We start from the raw sequence: 27,989 nt of genomic DNA on the forward strand, positions 1-27,989 counted from the left end.
ATCCTGGGACTTGTGGTTTTTTTTTAAACCCTCTGCACTTTGTGCTCCTGGTGCTGCAGCAGCTCCTGCAGCAGAGCTACGCTGACAGACAGAGGCAAATACGGCCATAGAGAGAGTTCAAGAAAAGGCAAATGACCTGGACCACGCTGCTCCCTCCTGCCCTACCCTATGGAAAATTCAGGGCCTAATCACCTGGAAAATCTTGGAAACGTCTTCCGAGTTGCGCTGCTGCGCGACATCGCACAGCTTGGCCGTGATATCGATTCGGCGGCAGATGTCCATGTCCACCTTCATGGCCTTTTCTTGGATCTTTGTGTCCAGGTCTGTCATGGGCTGCAGGAAGGACAGCAGGGATTATCTTCTATTATTAGACAGTTCAGGCAAGAAGAGATACCCCACAGTATCTCTGGAACCCCAGGCCACACCAGTGTTTAACAGCATCACACCCTGCTCTCCGGGCAGGCAGAACTCCACGGCTCACAGGGAGTGCTCACCCCTGGTTCTAAACCAAAGTTTCAACTCTCAGGGATTTGCCACCAAAAAAAAACCTGCACCCACCCCAAAACAACTGCTCAGTGTGGCAAGGGGGAACCTTGATGGGTCAGGAACAGGGTGGGACAATGGGATGCCCAGAGAAGCTGTGGCTGCCCCTGGATCCCTGGAAGTGTCCCAGGCCAGGCTGGATGGGGCTTGGAGCCACCTGGGATAGTGGAAGGTGTCCCTACCCATGGCAGGGGGTGGCACTGGATTGTCCTGAAGGTCCCTTCCATCCCAAACCATTCTGGGATTCCATAAATAACACTTTAAAAATGGAGAAAACCCCCCCTGTGCAGCGTGTGCAGAGCAGAATGACACCTAAAACCTGGTGAGGATGCAACACTTCCCCTCTTTCAGACACAAAAGCTGTGCCTGCACGGAGAAGATGCTGTTAAACCAGAACCCAGGCCACGCAGCAACTGCACACAAAGCATGGAACCATCAAACCCTGACTGGATCTAAAGAGATCCATGAAAACCTTGGCACAGAGAACACTCCTTGCTGGCACTAACCTGGCTTCCAGCCCAGCAAAAATTCTGCAGGAAAAATTCTGCAGGAAAAATACTGCCTGGTAGTGGTTCTAATTTCTGAGAGATACTCCCACTCAGACAGAACATCTGGCTCCTTAGGAAGGAAGAAACACTAAAAAATCCCCAAAGCACATTCTCCATCCTAGGCAAGACTTGCTCTGTTGGACAGTCCCACTCCTAAGCAACACTTCCACTTGGGACACCAAAGTGGAAAAACCCTTTGCAGACCATTCTTAAACACCAAATCCCCTTTCTAAGAGGAAAGCTTTGGCATTTTGTTGGTTAGCTTTGCTTTTTCCCACCTTTGTTTTTGTTTTAAATTATTACACAGAGTCTTCTCCAGCCCCCGTGAACCACCTTTGGAGATTTCTGTTTTCCAGCCACACTGAGGAAAACAAATCTCTCAACACTGACACACTCGACACAATCCTATCCATTGAACTGGTGATCCTTATCTGCAGGAAGGAAAGAGCCACGTGCCCACATTTTGCACTTGTCTCTTCTAAATATTTACCCAGTGAGGTTCAAAACAAGCACTGCCGGTGCTTTCCTTGGGTTCCCTTATCCCTTGAAGTGTGCAGAGCCCAGAGCACTTTCCCTGAGCCCAGGAGGATGTTTGCTTTCACCACCACCTCCCTTTTTGTACACACGGAGCACTGAGTTCCTCAGTGAAATGAAGTCACAGCCATGGCCCCAGCAGCCTCTCCCATCCAGGCTGCCTCTAGCCAGGCATGGCCATCCTCGATTAACCACCAGAAGGACACCCAGCTAATTGCCAAATTTCCCACGAGCAGATCTAGTGGCCCCGAAAGAATGGATTTGACAGCTGGGAGCGGGTTCTGCAGGTTTGTGTGAAGTCAGGAGAAGGCTGTGGCGTGCAAAAATTACACAATAAATCAGCGTAACAGGGTTTGTTCCTTACACAAGTGGCTTCAGCACTACCTCAGGCTTACTGAGAAAGGCACCTCAATGTCCACCTGGCTTATCTTTCCAGATATCTGCATGCTCTCACTGTTTAAACAAAAGCATCTTATCCTAGAAGATCCTCCGGCTTTGAAGAGAACTCAGTATCTAAGGAGACATGAGGAAATTCCTGAGAAAACAAAGTCTTTTCTTCTTTCTTTTCTTTTTAAGCCACGAGGTTGAACCAGCCCTGGAAGCAAAGCCAATACCTGAACCAGGACTACTGGATTCATCTTTTCAGAGTTTCATTAAGGGAAACGGGAAACACCCGTGAGGGTGGGCAGGCCCTGGCACAGGGTGCCCAGAGAAGCTGCCCCTGGATCCCTGGCAGTGTCCAGGGCCAGGCTGGACATTGGGGCTTGGAGCAGCCTGGGACAGCGGGAGGTGTCCCTGCCTGGGGCAGGGGGTGGCACTGGATGATCTTTAAGCTCCTTCCAACCCGAACCATTCCATGATTCCATACAACGTGTTCCTTTAGGAACGTGATTTTCCCACATAACTCGAGGCAGAGCCCCTGTGCCAGCAGCTTCTGGTGCTGCACAGTGGTGAACCTGCAGCCCAGTCTGGGAGCTCTCCAACCCTTCTTTCCCAGATCCGAGTGCTGGCCCTGCCAGCTGTGGGGAAGGGGAGGGGAGGGCAGAGTCCTGGTTATGGGCTAAGCAGCAGTTAATGCATCTCCACACAGACCAGACAGGAAGCGGGGAAGGGGGATCTGTCTGATGCATTAGATCCCAGCAGCCATGGCTAATTACACAGCAGCACTCACTAATTAATTACACAGCAGCACTCACTATTCACCTGGCCATGGGTGAAGCCATTTGCAGGACACAACACCCAAGAGGGCCCTCTGTACTTACATCACTCATCAGACCCTTAAAGACCACAAGCTCTGCTTTCAGCCTCTCAATCTTCTCGTTCAACTCCTCCTGGAGAGCTTCTGCTTCCTGTGCCTCCTGCAAGGGAAAACACACCAGAGGTGAGAGGGGAGAGCACAGCAAAGCTCCTCACTCAGCCTGAGCAGGCTGAGAAGGCACTGGGGAGAAAGGGCTTTAGAATGGAACTGAATTCTTTAGTGAAATTTGTTATCCTCCATTGTAACTTCCACTCCCTCCTCCCACTTTGTCACAAACTTTGGCACAGATTTCATCCCAGCTTCCCAACATTAACACTGTCCTCTACAGCAGCACAGCTGCTCTAGCCAGAAGTCAGATTTTTAATTAAAAGACAAATAAAATGATGACCAGCACGACAAAAGGTGCAGAAAACCCCGGCACCTTTCACTCCAAACTCCTCAAACCTCACCTCTCGCAAGGTTTCCACCATCGATTCCAGGCTCATCCTCCTCGTCAGCTCCTCTTCCCATCTGCAAGGCAAGATGTGCAAAGTGGTAATTATAGAGAAAAGCGGTTTTTGCCCCTCAAAATCACAAGTGTTCTGATAGCTGTGGGAGGATGACAGTTACTGGAAATGCAGAGCAGATGGTCTCCCTCAAAGCAGGAACACCGAGTCTGAAAGGGAAGAAAAGCTGTCTCCACTCTTAGCGGGATCAGCTTTCCTCCTGCTCTCACACATGACAGAACCACGGGATCCCAGAGGTTTGGGCTGCAAAGGAATTCAGAGCTGATCCCACTGCAGCCCCTGCCATGGCCAGGGACACCTTCCACTATCCCAGGTTGTTCCAGCCTGGCCTTGGACACTTCCAGGGATCCAGGGGCAGCCTCAGCTCCTCTGGGCACCCTCACAGGGAAGAATTCCTCCCTCACTTCTAACCTAAATTTCCCCTCTTTCAGTTCGTTTGATATTTGGCTGCAAATACGGTGGGAAGTTTTCAGTTTGAAAAGAATCGAGTGTAGGGAAGTCACATCAATCAAAAATCTCACCATTTCCCAGCTCACTCCAAGCAATCCATGTTTCTGTGCCCTCTGTATCCAATTCCTCAATAAGCTCCATGCCCCAGTCACTTCCCAGCACTCCAACTGCCAGGGGAGCACTGGGACGAGTCCCTGAGTGCTGGGTACACACACTCAGTGCTGAGGGTGGCAGCGAAGGAGACAGAGCTATGAACTGTTTAATTAAACCTCACACCGTGCTCGAGGTCATTAGTGGGGCTCAGAGCAGCCTGGTCTGGGGAAGGTGTCCCTGCCCGTGGCACAGGGTTGGAATGAGATGATTTTATGGTCGCTCCCAACCCAAATAATTCTGGGATTCTACAATTATTGGATTAAGTGTTAAAAAAAAAAAAAAAAAATCCAGTTTTTTAAGCAGTGAAACCCTTTTCAGCAAACCCAGAATTTGACACTATTAACTGGAAAGATTCTGGAAAAGTGATGATACACATGGATGTGGTTTGAGTTTAGGGGGAGAGGGAACACCAAGTGTGTGCCCCTCTTTGAACAGGCACCAATGCCAGCCCAGAGTTGCCTGGTCTATTGGGACAACAGGAATTACACTCCTGGAAAAGAAACTTTGGATACAACAGATCAAAAAGAACCCTGTGAACAGCCTCCCTGAGTGCCATCACAACCATTTCTGTTGCTACTTCAACACTTCTTAGAGTTCAGCTGCAGCTGTGAGGCCAGAAATCCACGGAATCAAAGAAAATGCAGCGGTTAAATCCACCAAAATGCACGGATTCATCCCGTTTTCCAACACACAGAGCACGCTGGTGGTGGCTGGAGTGCAGGACGCTCCCGTGGAGGCCGATTTGCTGCACTCACCAGCACGGTGCCCTCGGACACAGCTCTGCCTTCAGAGGGCAGGGTTAATCCCAGCTGGCACGGCAGCCAGAGGGAATGTCTGGGCAGGGAGGGACACGGTGCTGCTGCACTTGGCTCTTCCCAGGAGCCAGAGGCAGCTGGGCAGGCTGCAGCTCCGAGGACATTCCCGCTCCATCCTCTCTTCCCTGCTGCTGTGGGGTGGGAATATCCAGCACAGCAGCGTGTGAGAGTTGGATTTGTGCAGGAGGACTTGCTGTGCATCTTTTCACCAGCATCCAGTCACTGCCAAGCAGGGGGAAGTATTTAGGCTGGAATTCGCATTTGTCACCAAACGTTTCAGCTCGGATTTCCATGCCCTGGGTGGGTTTTGGACTAATTACATGTGCACTGCTATAAAAATAGCAAGTTTGCCTTTCACATTCTAATATCAGAGGCAAGAAGGTGAAATTAATTAAAGCAGGCAATTATATTGGCAATCTGTGAGCTGCTTCTCCTGTTACAGGACAATCATCCCTCCTGCTCCTGCCGCCAGTTGTGGATGGGAGTTGAGCAGACACTGCAAAAATTGATCTGCTGCTTTCTCAAGGTTTTAACTCTTGGAAGGAGGGATCCTGGCTGCATCCAGCCCTCCTGCTGAATTATTGCATCCTCCCCGTGCTCCATGCCTTCTGCAGAGGGAGGGATGCATTTCTGGCAAACGTCACCTGCGTGTTTTTCCTGACTCTGCCAAAAGCCAGGGAAAAGGATCAGCGTTCCTCGCCAGCAGGTCAGCCACCCCAAATTCCACATCCCCAGGTCTGCTCAGCCCAGCCTTCCTCATCCTGCAGAGATTCCAGGAGCTCCATTGCTTTGCTTTGTGCCTTTTGCAGAGCAGCAATTTCCAGCCCTAATTCCCTCCTGGCAAACCCAAACCAGGGTCTTCACACACCCTCCCTCAATCCCTGTGTTTCTCTTAATTACAGCAGCAATAAAACCATCAGGTGATCTTTAAGCAAAAAGTTCCTGCCTGACCGAAGGGAATTTTCACAGGTCTGGCAAGAAAGGTCCTGCTAACCATCGACATCAAATCCTTAACCCCAGAGCACGTTTCTCCCACCCACCACCGAGCTGATTAACCTCATTTACCAGCTCAAAATGCCAATCTTACTCTCCCCTCGCACTTAAACCCTGGGAGAATATTTGCAGTGAGGAGAGGAAGGAGCCCGGCAGGAAGGTAGGGGATGACAATGGAGCAGAGGATTAATTCTCCATTTCAACTTCCAGGGAGCTGAGACAATGGGAAGATTGCTCATTCCTGTGATCATCCTGTGTTTGCTGCAACACACCCGACTTTAAAGGGACCTTGGCAGCCGTGCTGCTGCACATTCCCAAAATCCAGGAGGCAGGGCACTGAGAGGATGCTAATTATGGCTCTGCTGCCTTTATTATTCAACACACTCAATTATTCTCCCAGTCATTCATATTAATCAATATTTTTCTCCTCGGTTACCATCTAAAGTCAGAAGAGTCTCCCACAAGTGGCAATCCCAGCAGGCTGTGGATGCCCCTCTGCTCCTTGGCACACAGAGCCGTGGGGTGCAGCCCAAAACATCCATGGAAGGGCCCAGCAGCTCCGGGCACTCCCTTCATCCTGAGGGAGAGGGAAGCACCTCCTGAAGAAGCAGCTCTGCCCAGCCAGGGAACTCCACAGCAGGAAAGCCACGGGAGGGGAGCAGGAGCTGCGCTCCCTGATCCCTGTGGGTCCCTTCCAGCCCAGGGTGTTCCACGATTCTACAGTTCTGCAATACCCAAATGGGAAATGGCTGGAAAACCAGCAGCCTTCCCATGCTTGCAGCAGGATATGAACTCTCCAGCTGCTCCCAAACACACTTTATTTCTTGGCTCGCATGCAGCTATTGCAATGATTTCCAGCTGCATCCAAAAATCCTTCTTCTGACTCAGAAGCGTTGCTGTCCAAAGCTCCCAGACTTTGGGGCTTTTTATTGCATTTTCAGTTATTCCTTCTAAAAAAAGGTCAGCAACATGAATTTCAACCCGAGCCAGGCTTTTTTTTTTTTTTTTCCCCCCTTCTTTCCCACCTTCCAAGGACGTGTCAGTTCCATCCACCCGCAAATAAAGGGCAAGTCTGACTTTTTGGAAGCCCTTTTTTTACCAGATGTGACACATCACATTCCAGGGGCATTCCGTCATTCCTTCAGCCCTGCCTCACGTCTGAGAGGAGAACAAAGGACGCCCGGCTCTCTGGGAAGGATATTGGGCAAACAAAACACTGGAGCAGTCAGGATTAGCATCGCTTAAAGCGGTGTTCTTGTAAAGCTGAGTCACACCGAGAACTCGAGTTCCCTCGGAAATTGGAAGAGCAGCCACCAGCTCCCAAAAAAGAGATGGAGACACCTCAGGATAACAGCCCTTAAAAGCTTCTCTAGGTTTTCCAGCCTTAATGTTCAGTGAATTACACCAAGCTCTGTGCTGACACAAGCCCCAAACCTCTTTGCCCCTGCCTTAAAACCAGTGTCAAGGAGCGGGATCCTCTTTCCTTTCTCCTGTCCCAGTATCAAGTCCAGCTCGGGAATATGGACCAGGGAAGGGCAGCAGATTCACAAAACCCCCTTTGGAACAGAAAGTCAGCTTTAGACAAGTTTGCCTTGCCCAAAGCTGTTCAATAACTGCCTTTTAGGGGGTTTTTAGATGTCTGGTTTGATTTAACCAACGAACAACGAGCTCACAGAAGACACCAGGTACAAACATGCTGGGTTAAGAATGTTTTTGCTCAAGGCAGGAAGGCACAAACAGAGCAGCTGATCATTAATGATGCCTGATGGTATCAACTGGATTATTCTTTCATTAAAAATATCCCTCCCTCAAGCAATGAAACATTCATCAAGTCATACTTAATGACAAAATATTTATTCCAAAAGCAAAATTCCTTAGGAAGACTCTTTTATGGAGGGTTGTGGAGGGAAGAAAACTTCCAAACAGAACAAGAGAAGCTTTGCCCGTGCTCTGAGCACCTCCCCTGCCACTCTGAGGTGCCAGCTGAGGCTTTCACTCATTTATTGCAGCATCTTCCCATCAGTTTTCAGGGAGCAGAGCAGCAGCAGGATGGGAAGGTTGAAGTCCACAATGGGAAATGGAAGCGTTAGTTTGGGCAGTAACCATGAAACGCTCGTGGAGACGTGAGCTGGCAAATCCCGAACACACAAACACCCTGAACCTCCAGCACCCAGGGAGCAGAGCCAGCGGCGTTCCCTGCCCACCGCGCCAGGGCTGGCACCAGCTGCTCCCAGCCCTGCTCTCCTGTGGGATAGGAACCACAGCTGCCAGGGGCTGCAGCCCAGCCCCGAGGCCGGGTACCAACACATCAGGGCACCCCGAGGCCTCCCAGGGCCGGCTTTGTGCTCCCCACGGAGCTGGGCGGCTCCAACGCCTGTGGGGCACTCACAGGAACCCTGAGCATGAGATGTGCCCACACTGGCACCATGGCACTCACAGGAACCCCGAGCACGGGGCTGTGCCCACGCTGGCACCATGGCACTCACAGGAGCCCCGAGCACGAGATGTGCCCATGCTGGCACCATGGCACTCACAGGAGCCCTGAGCATGAGATGTGCCCACGCTGGCACCATGGCACTCACAGGAACCCCGAGCATGAGGCTGTGCCCACACTGGCACCATGGCACTCACAGGAGCCCTGAGCACAGGGCCGTGCCCACACTGGCACCGTGGCACTCACAGGAGCCCTGAGCATGAGATGTGCCCACGCTGGCACCATGGCACTCACAGGAGCCCCGAGCATGGGGCTGTGCCCACGCTGGCACCATGGCACTCAGAGGAGCCCTGAGCATGAGGATGTGCCCACACTGGCACCATGGCACTCACAGGAGCCCTGAGCACGGGGCTGTGCCCATGCTGGCACCATGGCACTCACAGGAGCCCTGAGCACGAGGATGTGCCCACGCTGGCACCGTGGCACTCACAGGAGCCCTGAGCACAGGGCTGTGCTCACACTGGCACCGTGGCACTCACAGGAGCCCTGAGCACAGGGCCATGCTCACACTGGTACCATGGCACTCACAGGAGCCCTGAGCATGAGGATGTGCCCACGCTGGCACCATGGCACTCACAGGAGCCCTGAGCACGGGGCTGTGCCCATGCTGGCACCATGGCACTCACAGGAGCCCTGAGCACGAGGATGTGCCCACGCTGGCACCGTGGCACTCACAGGAGCCCTGAGCACAGGGCTGTGCTCACACTGGCACCGTGGCACTCACAGGAGCCCTGAGCACGGGGCTGTGCCCATGCTGGCACCATGGCACTCACAGGAGCCCTGAGCACAGGGCCATGCTCACACTGGTACCATGGCACTCACAGGAGCCCTGAGCATGAGGATGTGCCCACGCTGGCACCATGGCACTCACAGGAGCCCTGAGCATGGGGCTGTGCTCACACTGGTACCATGGCACTCACAGGTGCCCTGGCCATGAGGATGTGCCCATGCTGGCACCATGGCACTCACAGGAGCCCTGAGCACGAGATGTGCCCACGCTGGCACCATGGCACTCACAGGAGCCCTGAGCACGAGGATGTACCCACACTGGTACCATGGCACTCACAGGAGCCCTGAGCACAGGGCCGCGCCCACCCTGGCACTGCTGGTGGCCCCACGCTGCGCCGGGTGTGCCACTCGCGGCGCTCACGCGCTGGGGAGTCACTCAGCCCTGGCCCGGGGCTGCAGAACGTGCCCACTAATCCCCTCTGAACACCCACAGAGCACCCAGCTGCAGCACAGGGTGCAGCTCTGCACGCTGATTTCCCTGCCCTGCACTCCAGGGCCCCTCAGATGTGCCAACCTGGCTGCCCACACAAAAGGATCCACGCTTTAATCCTGCCCTCGGCCACGGCAGAGTCTGGGCAGGGTTGTTGCTGTTTGGGCAGGGTTGTTGCTGTTTGGGATGGGAAAGGATCGTGTTCCAGATCTTCTGAACAGATTCAGGGAAGCTCTCGTGGCACCCAACTTCTGCTGCAGCGCCAGGGTCCATTTAACCATTTTGTCAGCTGTGGGAAAAGCCCCAGCTGCCCCCACCCCAAACCACTCCTGAGGCTGGGAGTTTGGGATTGGAACCACAAACAGCTCCATTGGCTCAAAAGATCTGAACCAGGCAAGCTGGATTTCATTTCAAAAAAAGAACTCTATGAAACCTTCTTTACTTTCATGGAATCCCACAGTGGTTTGGGCTGGAAAGATCTTAAAGCTCATCCCATTCCACCCCCTGCCATGGGCAGGGACACCTCCCACTGTCCCAGGCTGCTCCAAGCCCCATCCAGCCTGGCCTTGGGCACTTCCAGGCATGGGGCAACCCCAACCTCCCAGGTTTTGTTAAACAAAACAAAAGAGACAAACAAAAACATAAAAACAAAAACCAAAACAAACGAACAATTCACCATTCTCTCCGATTTTGGAATCCTTGCCTAAGAGATCATTTTCCTTCCAATCTTGGTTTTGCACTAAATTAGACATAAAGCTGCATCAACCAAGTAGATTCTTCACAATTGCTACCTGTCTAAATGAGCATTTTTAAGATGCTGTAAAATACAGGGATTCTTCCTGATTATCCCAAGCGTTGATCATGTTGATCCAACATGCCCGGCCTCACTGAAGCAAATTAAATGTTAGTTGATGGGCCCTGTGGAAAGCATATTAATTTAATGGGAAGGGCTGATTCCATTAAAGCCTGGCTGGAACAGAGGATGCAGCACTTGAGTGAAGTTGTGTTTCTGCCTGTTGCAACACCCTCTCCACAGAAGCTCTTTGCCAGGATCACGCCAGCATCAAAATTCCCAAACATCAGAGGCATGGGGGAGTTTATCCCTGAGCCTCCACTGTGAGACACCAAATCTCTGCAGAGCAGAACTTCCCAAACATCAGAGGCACAGGGGAGTTTATCCCTGAGCCTCTACTGTGAGACATCAAACCTCTGCAGAGCAGAACCTGCCCCCTTTGCACCGCTCAGGATGGGTGCTTCACCATAAAGGAGAGGTTTCATATTAAAGTCTTACTCTAGGCCTGGGCTCTACTTAAAGCAGCAAGCAGACCTTTGAACAGCAATTCCTTGTGAAGAAAATTGCTAAAAGGAGTTACTCTACAGGAAAACATTGCCTAATTACACCCCCAGATTACACCCAGCGAGGAAGATGCTCCAGCCTGTTACTGGAACCACAATAAAAAATCATCTGCAGGTTCCTTTGTGTCTCCTCGCTGCCCACACGGGCTGTTCAAACAAAACCTGGGTTTAATGACACCACAGGTCAACAACATCAAGTAAAAGCAGCAGCCGAGCCTGCATTCCTTCAGAAGGAAAATTATGGGGCTCCCAATAGAGCAGGGGAATCCGCAGGGAACCGTGCAGCTTTAGCCACCCTGGAAGCTGCAGAGCTCCGAGTCACCGCTCCTGTGTGACTTATTCCTGCTACCACAAAGGGCACTGCTGAAGCTGCCTTTTGAATCTTGGATAAGCTGAGGATCCCTCTTGTTGTCCCTGCCCAGCCCCTTGCACAGAAATCCCTTCACAAGGACACGAGAAACTCCTTCAAAACAGGCCTGGCACGGCAGGGGAGGCTGCTCTGGGGCTTTGATACAACAGAGGAAGCGCCTACAACATCTCCTGGCCTTGCACAGACCTGCTGATGGTGAACTTGAGGTTTTTTCAGCCTCACACCCAACAAAGTGAAGGAAAAATCTAATCACTGTCCTAAGCCATTCCACTGGAGAATCCAGAACTTCTGCAAGTAGTAGGAAAAGTAGGACAGAAAACTTTTGTACAGCTTCTTCTTTCTGCTGCCCACTCTTCCCTTCCCTAATCCCATTTCTTATTCTCCTGGAGAAAAAGATCAGGCTGAAGGTGACAGAAGCCCAGCGTGCCTATCACTGATGTGCCTATCCCACAGTGATAAACTATTTTAAACACTGTTTACCAGGTTAAACCATGAGAGGTGTCCAAAGCCACATCTCCCACCCACGGTGGCCAGGAGTACACACTCCTGAGGAGAACCTGGTCATGGAAATTAATTCCTTAGTTAATTCCTTCCCAGAGTTCCAGGGAAGCTCACAGAGTCTGTCCATTGCAACCTGGCCCTTGTGCTGCTCCTGATCTCAGGAAATCAGAGCTGCCTCAGAGCAGCAGAGCTGTTACATCCCAAGGAGCAAAACTACAAAAGGCCTCTGCCTGTGCAGTCTTTATAAATGAAGCATCCACACTCAAGAAACTGGAGTGTAATTAAAAGTACATTTTATCACACCTCCCACCGTTGTGCCATCGAGGGAACACAGCGTTTCCTGCAGAGAAGGATTTGGGGTTAGTCATAAACTGCTCTGGCTGATAAGGTACCACCAGGTGTGGAGAAAGGCTTGGGATGTAATTTGTGATTTGATGTGATAAGAATGTGAACTAAACTCTGCTTCTGTATCTTCCTCTGCAAATTTGTGCCCAACCTGCCCCAGCACCGAAACCACAAGAAATAACAGACCAAGCTGGATTTCACAGAACTGGATTTCACAGAATCCCAGGATGGTTTGGGATGGGAGGGACCTTAAAGTTGATCCCGTTCCAATCCCTCTGCCATGGGCAGGGACACCTCCCACTATCCCAGGGTGCTCCAAGCCCCATCCAACCCGGCCTTGGACACTTCCAGGGATCAGGAATCCACAGCTTCTCTGGGAACCTATGCCAGGGCCTCACAGGGAATGATTTCTTCCCTCTGTTTTACCCCTGGCAGGCTGCAGGCAGAGCCAAAGCTGGTTTTATTTCCCTCCGCACCAGCAACTTAAATTCATTTTTCACTCCTGTCAAAACCTTGCTGACAGTGTTTACAAGCCCTGAACAAATGCACAGCTCTTAAGCATGAACAAATAATTCTGCAGTGGGGATCTGCTGCAGTTTTTGACAGCTGAAATGCAGTTTTTGGGGAGGCAGAGCAGCCCCCAGGGAAGGGGAGAGGGATTTGTTCAGCACCGCCTGCCTCCCATTCCCAGCCAGCTGCCCGGGACTGCAGCAACCCAGAACTGCAACCAACAAAAGAGCCTTGTGGGAAACAGCAGCCTGGGCAAAGGTCTGCAGGGCTGGCCTGGGCCTTCGCTGAGTGGGGAGAGGGATTTACTCTGGAAATCATGGAAAAGCAGCCAACAGACCAAGCACAAACAAGTCTGCAACCAGAAAAACATCAGTGATAACACTGGGTGAAAAACGTCAGTGGGGAGGGGGAAAACGTGCAGCACAGAGAAGAGGAACCTCTCCAAAGCCAGATAGCTCTAGGAAGTAATAAAAAAGGGAAATATGATGATGAACTTCAAACTTCCAATTTCTGAGACTGCCCATCGTTTCTCTGAGACAGACTTGGAGCCACCAGAGACACAACACCAGGGACACGTGAGCTGCCAAAGAACGGAATTAGCCAAAACACCAAGTTCTAGCAAGCTGCTGTGTGTCACTGGGACAGGCCACTGCCCTCCCCGTGCCCACAGGGCCTCAGTCCCCAGAGCCAGTCCCAATTCAGCCGCCTGCAGGGACACGGAGCCTCCCAGGGACACCTGCGGGGACATTTCACTCTTGGAGGGGATGGCACACACTGCTCGGCAAGGCAGCTCCCATCCCAGGGACGTGCCCACGTGGCACAGGGAATGTGGTTTGATCTGAGATTTACCCCAGACACCCCTCTGGCACAGCCTGTGGCATCTGGGGCAGGATCAGAACCAGGGCGCTGCAGGCCGGGCTTCTCTTGAGCTCAGCTGGGCAGAACTAAGTCATCCTTGTAAATATGACTGTGGCCTAGGAGGCTACACCACCTTCCTTCCCAGGAAAAGGCTCAGATTCCCAGTTCTCCTGCTCCTCTACCCATCAAATCCAAGCCATCTCCCCCAGTTTGCACTGTGTATCTGCTTATTTTTTCCATTTCTTTATCTACTTTTATTAGCAATGAAAAGAGATTTTAAGACGGGCACATCCTGGTTTCAATTTGGGAGGATGGCATCACATTTCCAAGGCTTTTTCCCGTGCTGCTGTTCTTATTTTACCTCTGAGGGGTCTCAGGGTGCTGCTGGGAACTCGGGGACTGGCACAACTGAAGAACAAAGAGGGAAAGGAGAATGGTTTGGGTTGGATGGGACTTTAAAGACCGATTTATTCCAACCCCTGTCATGGAAGGGAGAGGGGAAGTTCCACAGAACTCAGCTAAAACTGGGAAGAAATCCCGTTTTTCCAGAGCTCCAGCAGTGTCTGTACCACACTCTCGTTTTTAGCTCCACTCTGATCAAACTGTTTTCTCCCAAACGAGCAGCTCCACGCTCCTCTCCGCACATTTACCAAATCCTTATCTCCTCTGCCACTGAGGGATCCAGGGAATGTTCTCCAGGCCTGCGAAGACAACTGCGGGCAGAGCTCAGGGAACAGCCCCACGGAACGTCAACACTCCTGTACAACTGTTGTCACACCGCAGATAAAGTAATTACTGCGACTCCTTTGGAAACAGGTAATCTGAAAAGCACAGGATTACATTGCTGGGAGTGCTGCTGGCTACGAGTTAATTATCAAATCCTGAATTCCCGGGGAAGGGAATCTCCAGCAAACAGAAGCGCTACAAACCTCCTGCATTAACGACAGCCCCTCACGCACAGACATTTATTTACATTTCTTTTACAGCCCCGCCTGTTGACAAGCTGCAGTTTTATGGGATTTAGCGCGTTGTGCATTCAGGTGTTTTGTCCCAACACTGTGGCACAGGCAAATATAAAAAACTGCTGCGAAATTCAGCTGAATAAACTCACTGCTGCCCACTCTCTTTGAAGAAAACACTACCAGAACACAGCAGCAGATGCTTTAGAATCATTGAGGCTGCAAAAGGTCCTGGAGTCCAAAAGATCCTGAAGATAAAACTTCAGCAAAGGGCAGAGAACAGAGATGTTGAGCCCCAAGAAAGCACTGATTTAAGTCAGTATTTTTTCTAAACTTCCTGCGAAAGTCCCAAACCCAGTTATCCTCTGCTCCTGAGAAAGTGCTCTATGTTTATCTCCCCACCTATGGGATGCAGGGGGGTTAAATCTCATTATGAGGGTCTGGCAGCCAGGCCCAGGCAGCTCCGAACAAATGAGAAGCAGAAGTTGGACATCTTGAAGGAGTTTTTTCTGCTGACCCTGCAAGAGCAGGGCAGGAAGAAGGAGCCCATCCAGTGCTTTTAAATCCCATTTCACCCCTGGCCCGGACTATTCATCATCTCCAATTCTTCTGGTGCGAGTGCTAATGTGAGAAACTTGTAGGATTGCAGTGGGAAGGTCAAAAGAAGCTTCAGAGACCCCGAGCAGACAAAGGGGAGGCTGCGCCGGGAACACAGCGTGTCATTATCCCGTGTCCCAGTAAAGCCATGTGATTCCTTTGGACAGCTCAGCCCCGCAGCCACATCATTACCGACAGGAATACAGGAGAGGCCAGAGCCAGGAGCAGCTCCTGCAAATTGGAGTTGGGTTGTTTACAAGGGAGTTCCCCACAAAACTGGAGTGCAGCAGCGAAGCTGCGCCATGGGAAGGGGTGATTATGGCTGAGTCACGGGATAATCACCGCAAAATCCAGCCATTGTTTAGGGAAACTTGGAAATTGCCTCATGCTCCTCCGTTCACCAAACGTAATAAACCAGCGGGAGATAGGCACCAGCATGCCTGGCCCAAGTTTAATAGAAAAAAAAAAAAAAAGAATTAAAACATTAAATAAAAATATTACCAAAAAAATCTTATTATCCCAGCCTTCAATAAAGTTTTAATAAGTTGCTAAGATGCAGGATTGACCCACATGAGGACTTCAGGAAAAATCCTCCGTGCCCTGTAACCTGCACCCCAGGTAGTGTTAAGCAAGTATTTGTAATAAATAAAAGCTCTTTGCAAGCTGCCACCCACCAAACATAACCTGGCACTCCCACCCTCCCCACTAAAAACGTGACCGGCCTCGATCTCCCGAGGTTTCCAAAGCAGGGGTCCCACCCTTTTCTCCTCTCCCCACCTCAAACTCTAATTCCTTCGCCTCCCCTCCAGCACATGGATCTTAGGGTAACCTAAAACACCCACTGAGAAATCCCACAGGTCCTGAAGGGCATTGCCAGCACCCAGCAGGCTTTGGCAGGACTCACTTCTGAGGCCAAGCACCCCAAGAGCTTCAAAATAAAATTCAGCACACGAGACTTGAGTTAATTTTCAAGGCTCTCCCTCAGGTCTTTAAGTAGCATGAGAAGAACCCGTATTTTTCCACATATACCTGTATTTCCCCTCCTCTCAACCTTTCCTTCTTCTTTTACCCTGAATTCTCAGTTCTTTATTCTGGTTGGGTTTTTTTTTTTATCCCCCGAACACAGGAGACACTTCCAGAGCTGATAAGAACATTAATATGGAGGAGGGATCTCGGGCAGGAGGGAAAAGAGTAAGAAAAACAAAGCCCACAAATAAACCAGATTTGAAATCCCAATCAAGAACACGCTGTAACAAAGCAGAATAATTCCCCATAGCTCCGGCCTGGCAGCCCCTCTGAGAAGGTGACACAAGAGCGTGCCCTAATACACACCATCACCCTTTTAAAAATACATTTGTGTTTTTATGGTGCTCAGGATGTTTCCTTTGTCATTTCTCACCTCCTACTGCTGCCGAGGCCTCTCAGCACCAGGCAGAGACTCTGCCAAAGTTCCGGCAGCTCAGACAAGGAGTTCCAGGAGGGATTTAAGGCCATAATAAGATCTAAGCTGTCGGAAAGTCCAGGCAAACTTCTGTGGCATGTTTTTCCTTTCTCTTCCCTATAAACACCTCATGAAAGCTCTCCTGAATGTCCTCCTGGAGGCTGCCAAGTGAAAACAGGGCATTATCTCAGCGGCTGCACATGACTGCGGGGAAGATTCCTTCCTCACAGCTCCCAGGAACTGTCCACCAGGCCTGTGACTGCAGGAAAGTTTTCCCATGTAGGGTGAGGATTATTTTGTTTCACAACTGCCTTGTGACTTCAGGGCAATCTTGTGGAGAGGGAAATGTGGATGTTTGGAGTGATGCCGTGGGTCTCCTGCTCTCCAGACGGAGCAGGGATCTCCTGGTACTGGAACTGCACCCTGGGCTTCAATGGTCCCAGTGAGGTCTCTGGTGGGGAGGGTGAGCCAGGACAGGGCTCAGTGTGACCCTGGCAGCAACCCAGGGCTGTCTCCCTGATTCCCAGAGCTGGAAATCCATCCCAGTTAGGCTGACAGCCTTCCTGAAGGATTGCTCTCAGGGACACGCCAGGCTGAAAAAAAAAAGGAAATAAATCCCTGGGATGGCACAAACCCACCAGGGACAGCACCACTTCCATCACCTGCTGCCAAATACCAACACACGAACCCCACCAGGATATTCCCATCTCCTCTCACTCCAGCATTCGGGCAAATCACCCGTTTTTGGGACAAACTGCTCCATCCTGTAAAGCAACACTGAACTATGCAATTAAATGTGCACTGGCTGAGCTCAGCTCTTAGAATGGAACCTGCACAAGGCTCAAAACACTGCTGCTGAACATCCTCTCTCATAAAAGGCCTTTATTTACTTTCTGATTCCATGAGTAAATGCTGGCTATAAATAGCCCTCCCTGCCCAGCCACGACGTAACTGCTGTTATCACCTCAGTCATTGGAAAAGGCCCTGATAAGACCAAGTGATAATAGATCAGGATTACCCTCCTGTGGAAAGGAGCCCGCTGGAATTCATTACCGCACGATTTTCATTCCTTTGTGCAGTTCTCCAGCCTGAAGCAGCAAAAATAATGGAATGCCCATGTCCTCCTCACCTTGTCTTTGGGTTTATCTCCCTCTCCCATCACATCCTCTCAGAACCAGCCTCAAAACCGAGAGCCAAAGTCACCCCAACTCAAAACTGAGAGCTCGGGTCACCCTAATCTCTGTCCCAACACTAAACACGTTTACTGAACCTACTAAAGATCAAAGAAAAAGTGAGATAAAGCTTATCTGCTCCCAGGAGTCAGGAAGACAGGTGGAATACACACCTAGGGCACAGCAAAGCCTCCCAGCAGTGTCCTACACATCCATTATCTCTGTTTTAAGAGCTTTATGACTTTTGTAAAAGTAAATATATTTAAGTGCAGCTTTTATGTGCAGTGTTGAGATTGGGACCTCAAAAGAAATCAACTTTTCTGCAAGGGTTCCGAGGCCACTGGTGGGAATGCACAGAACTCCTACAGTGCTCCTATAAGATCCATTATCTACATTTCCGGAGTTTTATTACCTTTGAAAATGTAAATATATCGAAGTGTATCTTTCATGTGCAGTGTCAGGGTTATAAGAACACAAGGGCAAGAAATAAACTGCTCTTCAAGGGCTCCGATGGCACCTGAGGAACACACAGCACCCCCAGGAGTGCTCCTATGGATCCATTCCCTTATCTGCATTTGAAGAGTTCGATTGCCTTTGAAAGGGCAAATATATTTAATGTGCAGTGTAACAAAAATGTTAACAAAGGGTAAGAAATAAACTGCTCTTCAAGGGCTCCGAAGGCACCTGAGCAACACACAGCACCCCTGGAGGGCTCCTGCAGATCCATTCCCTTATCTGCATTTGAGGAGCTCTATCACCTTCACAAAGGTAAACATATTTAACGTGCAGTGCCACAACTGTAACAAACACAGATGTTAACAGAGGGTAAGAAATAAACTGTTCTTCAGGGGCTCCAGGGACACTTGAACACAAAAGGAACAGAAGAACGTGCCCCCTGTTCAGGCTGCTTTTATCACCTCTGGTACAACGGGCAGATTGATAAAGTTTAGGGTTCCCAGTTAATTGTGGTTAACTACCATTAAACCACAGCACTCTGCCATTGAGAGGGAAGTAAATTAATAAAGGTGGCAGCTGGGACATCAAATTCAAGGTGAGGCATTTTTAAATATTTATATAAAGGCAGAGTCTTCTATTCACACAAATGAAACAGCTGCTTTTCTGCCTCAGCTGTACAAACTTCCAATTGGAGTTGTTTAGTACCTGAATTTTTGGTAGCGGGGGACACAAACAGCCAGGGCAGGGGCAGCCCTGGGGTATTTGTGGAGGGGAAGGGATGGACAGCAGGAGAGCTCCAGTACAGACTTGGTTTTCATGGAATCCCAGAATGGTTTGAGTTGGGAGGGACCTTAAAGTTGATCCAGTTCAAATCCCTTTGCCATGGGCAGGGACACCTCCCACTGTCCCAGGCTGTTCCAACCTGGCCTTGGACACTTCCAGGGATCCAGGGGCAGCCACAGCTTCTCTGGGCACCCTGTGCCAGGGCCTCCCCACCCTCATGGTGGAGAATTCCTTCTCAAAATCCCATCTAAACTGTCCCTCTTTTAGTTTAAAACCATTCCCCCTTATCCTGATCCCTGTAAATAATCCCTCTCCATCTTTCCTGCAGCTCCTTCAGGCACAGGAAGGCCACAACCAGGTCACTCCAGAGCTTCATTCTCCAGGATGAACAATCCCAATTCTCCCAGCCTTTCCCCACTGCAAAAGGCCAGGGAAAAGGGCCGGAGTGACTGTGGCACTGACCTCATTCCCCCGCCTTCCAGTGCCCTACAATTTCAGGAGAATGGAGCTGAGTCATGGACCCAAACCCCCCCTAACCCACAGCTCACCACAGGGAATAAATCCCTGCCCACGGGCCTGGAGCTGTATCTCATTGGGAATTTTATAGGAGAAAGATCAACCAGTAATTAATGCTCCACTGAAGGCTGGGAAAAGGAAAAGGCTCCGCATTTGGAAACGGGGGGACGCCTCTTTTAGGGCTGAAACAAATCCAGAGCAGCTCGGTGCCTCCACAGCCCCAGGTGAGGCTCCCACCCTCTCCTACCTTAAATAATAGGTGAAAAAACCAGAGAATTCCTCCCAGCCACCAAAACTGAGCAGGGAAGAGCCCGCCCGCATCGCAGACCAACGGAGAGGAGAATCCCCCGCCTCAAAGGGAGAGGAGAAGGAAGGAAAAGGGGTTTATTTGCAGATCCATCTGTGCTCCGGGGCAGGCTCCCCACAGGAGCCCTTCCCGAGGGGAGCCAGCCCCGTGCAGCCTCTCTGCACGTGGGACAACATTCCCAGGGTCACTTTGTCCCTGGAACAAGGAAAGCTGCTCTCCCACTGACAGCCAGCAGCTCTGTGCCGGGTGCAGAATACAGATTAGTGGGAACACATTTTCCAGAGCTTCAAGGGATTTTTAACTGCTCCGAGCTCCCCGTTTCTTCTTTTCTTGAGACAAAATAATAAAAAAGAGAGGGGAAAAATAAAAAAAGAAAGTGTTTTAAAAATTGCAGAAAGAACCCAAGGTGAGGTGATTCTGGCATAGTCATTTGGGGGGAAATTTAATAGAAGAGTTAGGAAAAGATTCCAGACTGCCCAATGCTTCAGCATATGGCCAATGCCTTATGGAAGAATTTAGAGAGGGAAATAAAGATTTCTTTTCTGCCTGCGAGAGGGGGATTTTCTTGTAGCAGTTTTAATGACAACAGCTGTTTGAAGTATTAAATATTGATATTAAAATATCCCCACTGAGAGTCAATATTAATGCACCCCCTGCCAATTCATGGAACTCTGTAAATTCTCACCAATGCCTGGTTTTTTCTTTAACCAGATTTGACTCGTCAGGGTCAAATTCTGTGATTGAACTGACATGGGCCTGTTCAATTTAAATTCTGTTCTCTGTATCAGAGAGAGCTTCATTAAAAAAAAAATAATAAAAATGGCAGAGTTGTATTTCCTCCCCTCAGAGACAAATTTTACCTGTGAGAATCCACAGGCAGAGAGACATTTTCCAGCAGAATCACCAATTTGGAATCAATCCTGAGGCAGGATCCCTTTGATCTCAGATTCCAGCCTGAGTCACTGCATTTAAGGGAAAGGGGGATCCAGTCCTGCTGTAAATCATCACTTCCTTCATCATTCCCTGGCTGCATGAGCCACTGCAAATTAACAACTTCCCTTGCCCACATGAAGAGGAGCAAGTTAATTCCTCCTCTCTTTATTCCAGGATCTCGGAGCTGTCGTGTTTTCCAGCCCTTTTCCAAGTGCTGATGTCTGTGCACACACACAGGGCCCCCAAACCTTTCACAGCAAATAAACCCAGGCACCCCTGAGTGCCCACAACCACAAAATACAGAGCTTTGGGTGAAGTTTACCTGCTCCCAAACCCTTAGGTTTGGGAAATTTTAAATGGTTTATCCACAGAACCAAGAGATTTGGGGAGTTACATGGACCTGAGGTGCAGGCTGTAACACCAAGCCTTGGTTTTGACTGGATTTCAGTGCAAATTCAGAACAAACCCCCTGAAATGAGCATCACATTGAAGACTAAACCCAGCAGCAGTGCAAGGCTCTGATCACACACGGGGAAATTCCATCTCCAAAGCAAGGAATGCTGCTGCTTTCCAGGCAGAAAAAGCCAAAAAAGGGACACCTGAACCCATCCCCAGCGAGAAGGAGCAGCGTGGGCACAAAGAGCCGACGTGACTCGGTGCAATCCCAAACTCCACTTGGAAAGGGATCCAAATTACCAAGGTTTTGGGGAAGTGGGACACAGGGAGCCCAGCAAAACACAGTGGAGCCAGAGAGTCACATGGAGAGGAGTGGATGGACGCAGGAACAAAGGGCTGCAGGGACTCTCCGCCTGTGATTTCAGCCGGTGACGCGGTGCTGGCTGCTGGCCTGGGTCCCTAACGAGCAGGACACTTCGTTAGCGGGCACAGAGCTCCATTCTCTGCCAGCCCTCCCTTCCTGAAGGAGACCCAGAGCCACAGCTGATGTCATTCCTGCACATGGACCAGCGGCACTCGCAGAGAACGACACGGGAGAGGCTCCCACACGCTCCAGGCCTTTTAAAGCACGGCTGAGAATTTAATTTTTAAAAGGTTTTGGAAACCAAGCGCCTCGGTAACCCAGTGGTGGTAAAAATGTGTGCGTCCCCCAGCTGCCACTTCCTGCCACAGCACCAGAAAAAGTCAGGGAATCTTTCCCAAATTTCCTGAAGTCATCGCCTGAGGTGAAAGCACCTCTGGTAAATCACCTGAGCTTTTTGCAGGTTTAATTTGAAGCAGGATGATCTGGTAATAATCTGATAAGAACTGTTTCTGGGCGAGGCGACACCAGGGATTAGGAAACACCAGACGAGTTCTTTATTTCTCTGGCATCAAAACCAGATCTCGCCCTCCTACACGACTCCTCCAGCATCAACAGGCATCCAAAACACATCCCCCGGTGCCACATCCACACGGTTTTTGAACATTCCCAAGGATGGTGACTCCACCACTGCCCTGGGCAGCCTGTGCCAGGGCTCTGTGAGCCTTTCCACAAAGAAATTTTCCCTATATCCAATCTAAAGCTCCCCTGGTGCAACACGAGGCCGTTTCCTCTCGTCCTGTCTCTGTTCCCTGGGAGAAGAGGCCGACCCAAATTAAGGCATTTTAAGGATATATTTGAAATTCAGGAAGCTCTGGGTGTGCCCAGGCTGTTGCCATACTACAGTCATCTTATTTTTGCCCCTTCTTCCAAATTTATCGTGAAGTGGAGGCAAATTCCTTTCCCTTCAGATGCAAGAATGGGAGGTTCAAGGTTAGAAACCTGAGGAAACACTCAGCTGTGGCTGCCCCTGGATCCCTGGCAGTGCCCAAGGCCAGGCTGGACGGGGCTTGGAGCACCCTGGGACAGTGGAAGGTGTCCCTGCCCATGGCAGGGGGGTGGAATTGGACCTTTAAGGGCCCTTCCCACCCAAACCACCCTGTGATTCCATGACTTCCCTGTGCCTTGTTTCCCAAGCCATATCAGTCTCATTCCATTTCTTATCATTTACTGCCTTTTATTATCACTTCTCACTAATCCCTTCAGGGCTCTTGGAACAAGGTAATTTTTTATAGGAAGAGGTCACAAGGCTACACAGGAGTTTCAGTCCCACCGAACAGTGCACACACAGACACTTTTTAAGTTTTTTAACTTAAAAAAACCTGGAAGAAATCTCTTCTTTTAAAAGCTAGTTTTAAACACCAAGATGGAGATTTAGAATCAGAATACCCTGAGTTGGAAAAGACTCACAGGGCCCCTTGAGGAGCAAAAAAACAACATCCTGTGAGTATTTCTAGCACAGAAAAAAAGTAAATTTGGTCAGAGAAAAGCAGATGCAGGAAACCAACCCGAGACCTGGCACAGCAGCACCACAAGCCCTGAGCCACAAAAAAAAAAGCAGCTGCTGAGCTGGAGGTGGGTGCAGAGCTTTCTTTAGCTCCATGTCCAGCACTCCAGAGGCACCTCTGCTCCAGAGTCCCTGGTTATCCACGAGAAGAGCTGGAAATCACTTGTTCCTGAGTTTGCTTCCACCTCAGCCCCACGCTGCAGGGGCTGGGGAGATTATTTGGGTTTAAGATCTGAGCTATTTGAGGGGTTTGCTCCCAAACCTACTCTGTGCTCTGAAAATCTGGGGTTTTATTGCCTTCAGAAAGCCCGGAGTCCCCCAGAGTGAGTCACAGGAGAAATCAAAAGGTAAATTCAAAACACACACATACCCAAAGACCTGTGGTTCTCTCGCAGCAGGGGAAGCTCCTCCTTGAGGAACGTGGCCCCAGTTTCTCTGAAACTCCAACCACAGCATGAGGAGGGCATTTTTCTCCCCACTTACAAATTCATTATTTCAATTCTAATGTAAAGATAAAGTTCAGAATGACAACTTCTTCAAGTCAGTCATAACACACTCAGCCCTCCCATTACAAACCACTGAGGGCACACACAGAGATTTCTCTGCCTATTAAATACTTCAAGCACAGCCCCAACCCCACCGTGGAGCACTGCTAGAAAGCAGGATCAAAGGGAAACACCCTCTCCTCCTTCCAAACCTTCTCCTACATCCCTACAACCCAGAAGTCCCAGTTTCCAGCTGTATCATAGGGGGGAAAAAAATAAATAAACCTGTGATCTGTGAGAGTGCTCCAGCTAGCCCGTGTGTATCCTAAATGTGTGTCTCTGCAGCAGCAGTCTAGAGGGAAAGATGGAATTATTTAGGGGAACTTTATTCTTATGGTGCTTCACTTGCACAGCTCTGAGCAGTGCCACTTTCCACCCAGCAATTACAACTGGATATTTGTGCCACCCAGCCAAGATTTTTTCACAGCAGGCAATTTTATCCTTCCTCCACTGCAAAAACTGACGTGCTCCCAGCCCAGGGAAAAAGGGGCTTTTCAAGCCTGAGTCTCAGGTTTCAGCAGAGCCAGCATTTCATATCAAACTTCACATCTTGTAAGGGGCAGCCAAAAATCCCCCAGACCAGGCTGCTCTGGAAGCGGTGGAAAATCCGGAATTTCTGTGAAAAGCCACATTGAAAAATAATTATCCCTCTAAAAGAGAAAAAGAAAAGCAGGAATAGCAGAATTAAAGAGGTGGCTTTCCACAGAGATTGTTCCTGCCAGCCCTGTGACCAATCGAGGCAGGGACAGGTCTGCCACGCTGGTTACATTCCTCCAGGGGGATGAAAAAATTATTTGTTTTTGATTGGGTCTATGCAGAACATTTGCATCTTGTTATTGCTGATATTTTAGCTTTAAAAGTTCTCAGACATTCCTCCAGGGCTTATCCTAAGCACATTTTTATTAAGTTCCCTGCTCTAAAAAAAACAAGCTCCAGTGAGTTTTGACGCGCGCTGCCTTTGACAATGATAATCTTTGTCCTTCCCAGCTGCAGCAAATTTAAGATAATCTCTTTTCCAAGTGGACTTTATTAATCTTCCCAGTGAAATACCATCCTGAGGTAAAACAATTATTTCCAGTTCAACTCTTAGTACCAGTTAAGCCCATGCTGGAAAAGACAACCAACATCTGGCAGACTCAATATCTGCAGCAATTAAGAGTAATCGTGGAACCATAAATATACAAATCTACCCAAGTGCTGGGGCTGGAGCTGCGCTCTCACAGCTCGAGGAGAGGCAGGGACGGAGGGCAGGGAGTGACTGCAGGAGGATTTCAGCGAGTCAGCAGCCTGGGCTGGCCACCGTCGTGGAGCTGTGGCTGTGGTGGCTCCTCAGGGATCCCGGGAAGGTGACACCTCGGCCCGGGGAGCCGGGGCTGCCCATCGCCCCCACGCCTTCCACGTGCCTCTGCAGCCCTGCTCAGTGATTAACAGGCTTTAACTAATTGTGGGGGGAGAATCCCCTTGGTTCTCCCCAGCTCCCTCCCAGCTGGACCCTCCCCAGCGGTGCCACTGGAGGGGTTGAGGCTCCGGAGCTTCCCAGAAACGGGACAAAGATCCCCAAACAACAGGGCCAGGGCTGGGCTCACCCCCCAGCTGCTCCTCCAAAAGCAGATTTTTCTCCTGAATAACCTGGAGGGATCAACCCCAAATCCGTGCCAGGGAGGAGCCAAACCTGTGCATCCATCCCCCCAGGGATGCAGAATCCCAGATTCCAGCCCTGCTCCTGGAGGAACCTGCAGCTGCTCACTCTCACCTCAAAGCAGCTGAAGCACTACAGCTGATTATTGTTTTTATTCTGTCCAGGGAAAAAAAAAAAATCACTTTACCTGCGTGTTTTAAATTAAAAATTGTGACTTTGCTCCGTTTTCAATTAACTGTCCCTGAAAGTATTTTTTTATTGAGCTGCTTTGACTGCAAAAGTGCAATTTTGCAGAAAGACAGTTCTGCCTTTTCTTGCTAAAAGGGCAACAGTAGATAAAAATTACCAAAGATCTGACAGATAGACAATAAATTATCTGATTTGGAGTCAGATCTGTGGTCAAAAGCTCTTCTAAATGCAAGCATAGCTGGGAAAAAAAAAATGAAGAAAATTAATTTAACTTCATTTTCCCTCTAAAACTCCTCCAGTTGTTAACTCCCTCACTGAAGTCATAATCTCGTGTAAAATCATGACCATTGCAAAAAAAAAAAATGAGATTAAGACAGCACAATAAGTAGAAAATATGCAAATTTATACATTATTAGGGTAAAATATCATCACCTGGGGGGAAAAAGAAACAGCAGTTCTGATCTGAAATATCTGCTGGGCTCCTCAGAGGGAACATTTTACTTCAGACAGAAACAAAAGCCTGGGTAAAAAATGATCTGTGTGCTCAACTGACTCCAGAGCTCCAGTTTGTTGTGTTACAACGTCCTAGGAAAATTATCTTAGGGAATGGAACAAAGAAATTAAACATATTTCCCCAAATGAAGCCATTGCTAATCCCAGAAATTGCACAGGCAGAATTTCACTGGAAAGAGCATCCTGGATGCTGTCCCACTGTTATTTTACAGCAGCAAGGCTACTTTTCCTTTAAAAGAAAGGAAACCAAAGGGATTCTTTCCCCTCCGAGTTCCACCCCTGCATTTTCCAGTTCCCAGGTGTGACATCAGGGAGTTTGCCTTCAACAACAACAACAGAGACATCCCAGGTGAGTGTTGGACACCCAGCAGTTCCCTGAGCAGCATTCCCGTGCCCCACGTCACCACCTGCCTGGCTTTCCCTCGTAGCCAAACCAAACCAGAAACATTCGGTAGCCACAACCTCCTTAACCAAGCGGTCACCCAGGAAAGGGGGAACAGCCTCCCTTGCCCCAGGAAATAAATGGAATTATCGTTATCTGCTTGAGGATGCTTGGCTATGGGCTGGTGGCTCCTCGGTGAGGTTACAAGGCCCGGCTGCTCCACAAAGGTTCTGCTGGCTCTCACACTGAGCAATCAAAGGTTCTTCTCCTGGTCACACACCTGGGCTGGGAGCTTGAGCTCGTGCCCAACTTCCCACAAGCCCCAACACCCCATCAGGAGACGGGCACAAGGCTCCTGCTCCACCTGGAGCTCAGCTCCCTAAATAAACCTGGAGCGTCAAAGGGATCACAGCAAGGTAAGGGAACCCCAAAGAATGCATTTAGTGCAGACACGGAGAGGTGCCAGGCCAGGGAACCCCAGCGCTGCACAAACACCGTCCCAAGCCCTGCAGGAAGGCTGACAAACACTGCACCACCCAGAGCTCACGGCCCTAAACCCAGCTGCTTCATCGGACTGCCAGGAGTGACTTCAAACAGCACAGTCTTGCTCCCTGAGCTTGCCCAAGGCAGCTCATGGCCCCACAGGAAAAAGCCAATCCCCCAAAAACGAGTGTGTGCTGTCCACGTGGGACTGAAGGTCACGGATCAGTGACCAATTCCAGCTCCACAGTAATGAGCATCCATAAAACCCACACTGCAGATGCAACATCACCAACGTGGGACGTGTTGATATGCGTTAATCACATTGTTTTATCCAGAAGGAAAATCTCTTTCAAGGGCAAGAATAAGATCTGAGGTTCCCCTTTGCTCCACTGAATTTATCTGGTTTATGCAATCCCTGAGTGTGCAAGAACACAGACTAGAGGGAAAACATGCTTTACACAAGGGAGTAAAAGCAGAAAAATCAACTTTGTATTAGCAGAAAGGCTGAACCTGAGGGCCCACAAGTCTCCTCTTCCCCCAGAAGCGGAAATAAATCACACATTCACAGAAAAGGAGAAGCAGCCCCAAGTTTTGGTGACACAACCCACACCCCACACGGATCCCCCTTCACCCAAGGCACCATCCAGCACCACTTCCTCTGCTCCCTGCTCCTCCCATTTCTTGGGACCAGCCACAGAAACAAAAACCACCCCGTGCCACCATGGCAGCCACTACTCCAGGCTGGAAAACAGAGACCGACTCCTTTTTTCCACCCACACCAGTGGCTCCAGCCATGAGGGACAGAGCAACCGAGGCACACGAGCTCCAAGGAGATGCACTGGAAGCAGACGGAGCCTTGGCCAAGGAACAGGCCACAAATTCCTACTGGAGCAGCCAAACCTGCCCCAAAAATGCCTCTGAGCCGGGTGATTTCAGCAGGGGAGGTTGTTACAAAAGCTGCTGCTGACCTGAGGTGTGCAAAGAGCTCACTGCAGTGTGTAAACCTGGGCAGAAGGGACCCAGCCACGCTCCACAGGCCACAGAGCCGGGAAACGCAGAAAATGAGAACGGATTCAGTGCGTTCTGCAGGGAAAAACCCCGGCTGGGCGAGCAGGAAATGCATTTTAAGGCTAAATATGCCCGAAGTCCAGCCGGGAGAGCCCACGCCAGCCCCGAAGGACAGCAGCTCCTCAGACAATGCAGGAATCTCCCTGCAGAAGCCCAACTACATTTTTTTTTTTCCCTCTCTGGCCTCCATCTCTGCCACAGCAATCCAAGGGAACGCTATCCATCACCA

The 27,989-nt window shown here is 50.0% G+C and overlaps 1 protein-coding gene across 1 annotated transcript in view; it reads right to left on the reverse strand.

Annotated features, from left to right (window-relative positions):
- Window positions 1-27,989, reverse strand: part of IFFO2 (intermediate filament family orphan 2) — a 40,875-nt gene that overhangs the window by 11,533 nt on the left and 1,353 nt on the right. Inside the window, exons 2-4 of the mRNA XM_069035041.1 lie at window positions 3,333-3,393; window positions 2,888-2,983; window positions 193-333 (exon numbers count right to left, since the gene is read on the reverse strand). Coding sequence (XP_068891142.1) covers window positions 193-333; window positions 2,888-2,983; window positions 3,333-3,393 — 298 coding nt within the window. The remainder of the gene's footprint in view (window positions 1-192; window positions 334-2,887; window positions 2,984-3,332; window positions 3,394-27,989) is intronic.

Source organism: Aphelocoma coerulescens, chromosome 21 (genome assembly GCF_041296385.1).
Source record: "Aphelocoma coerulescens isolate FSJ_1873_10779 chromosome 21, UR_Acoe_1.0, whole genome shotgun sequence".
Lineage (NCBI taxonomy): Eukaryota > Metazoa > Chordata > Aves > Passeriformes > Corvidae > Aphelocoma > Aphelocoma coerulescens.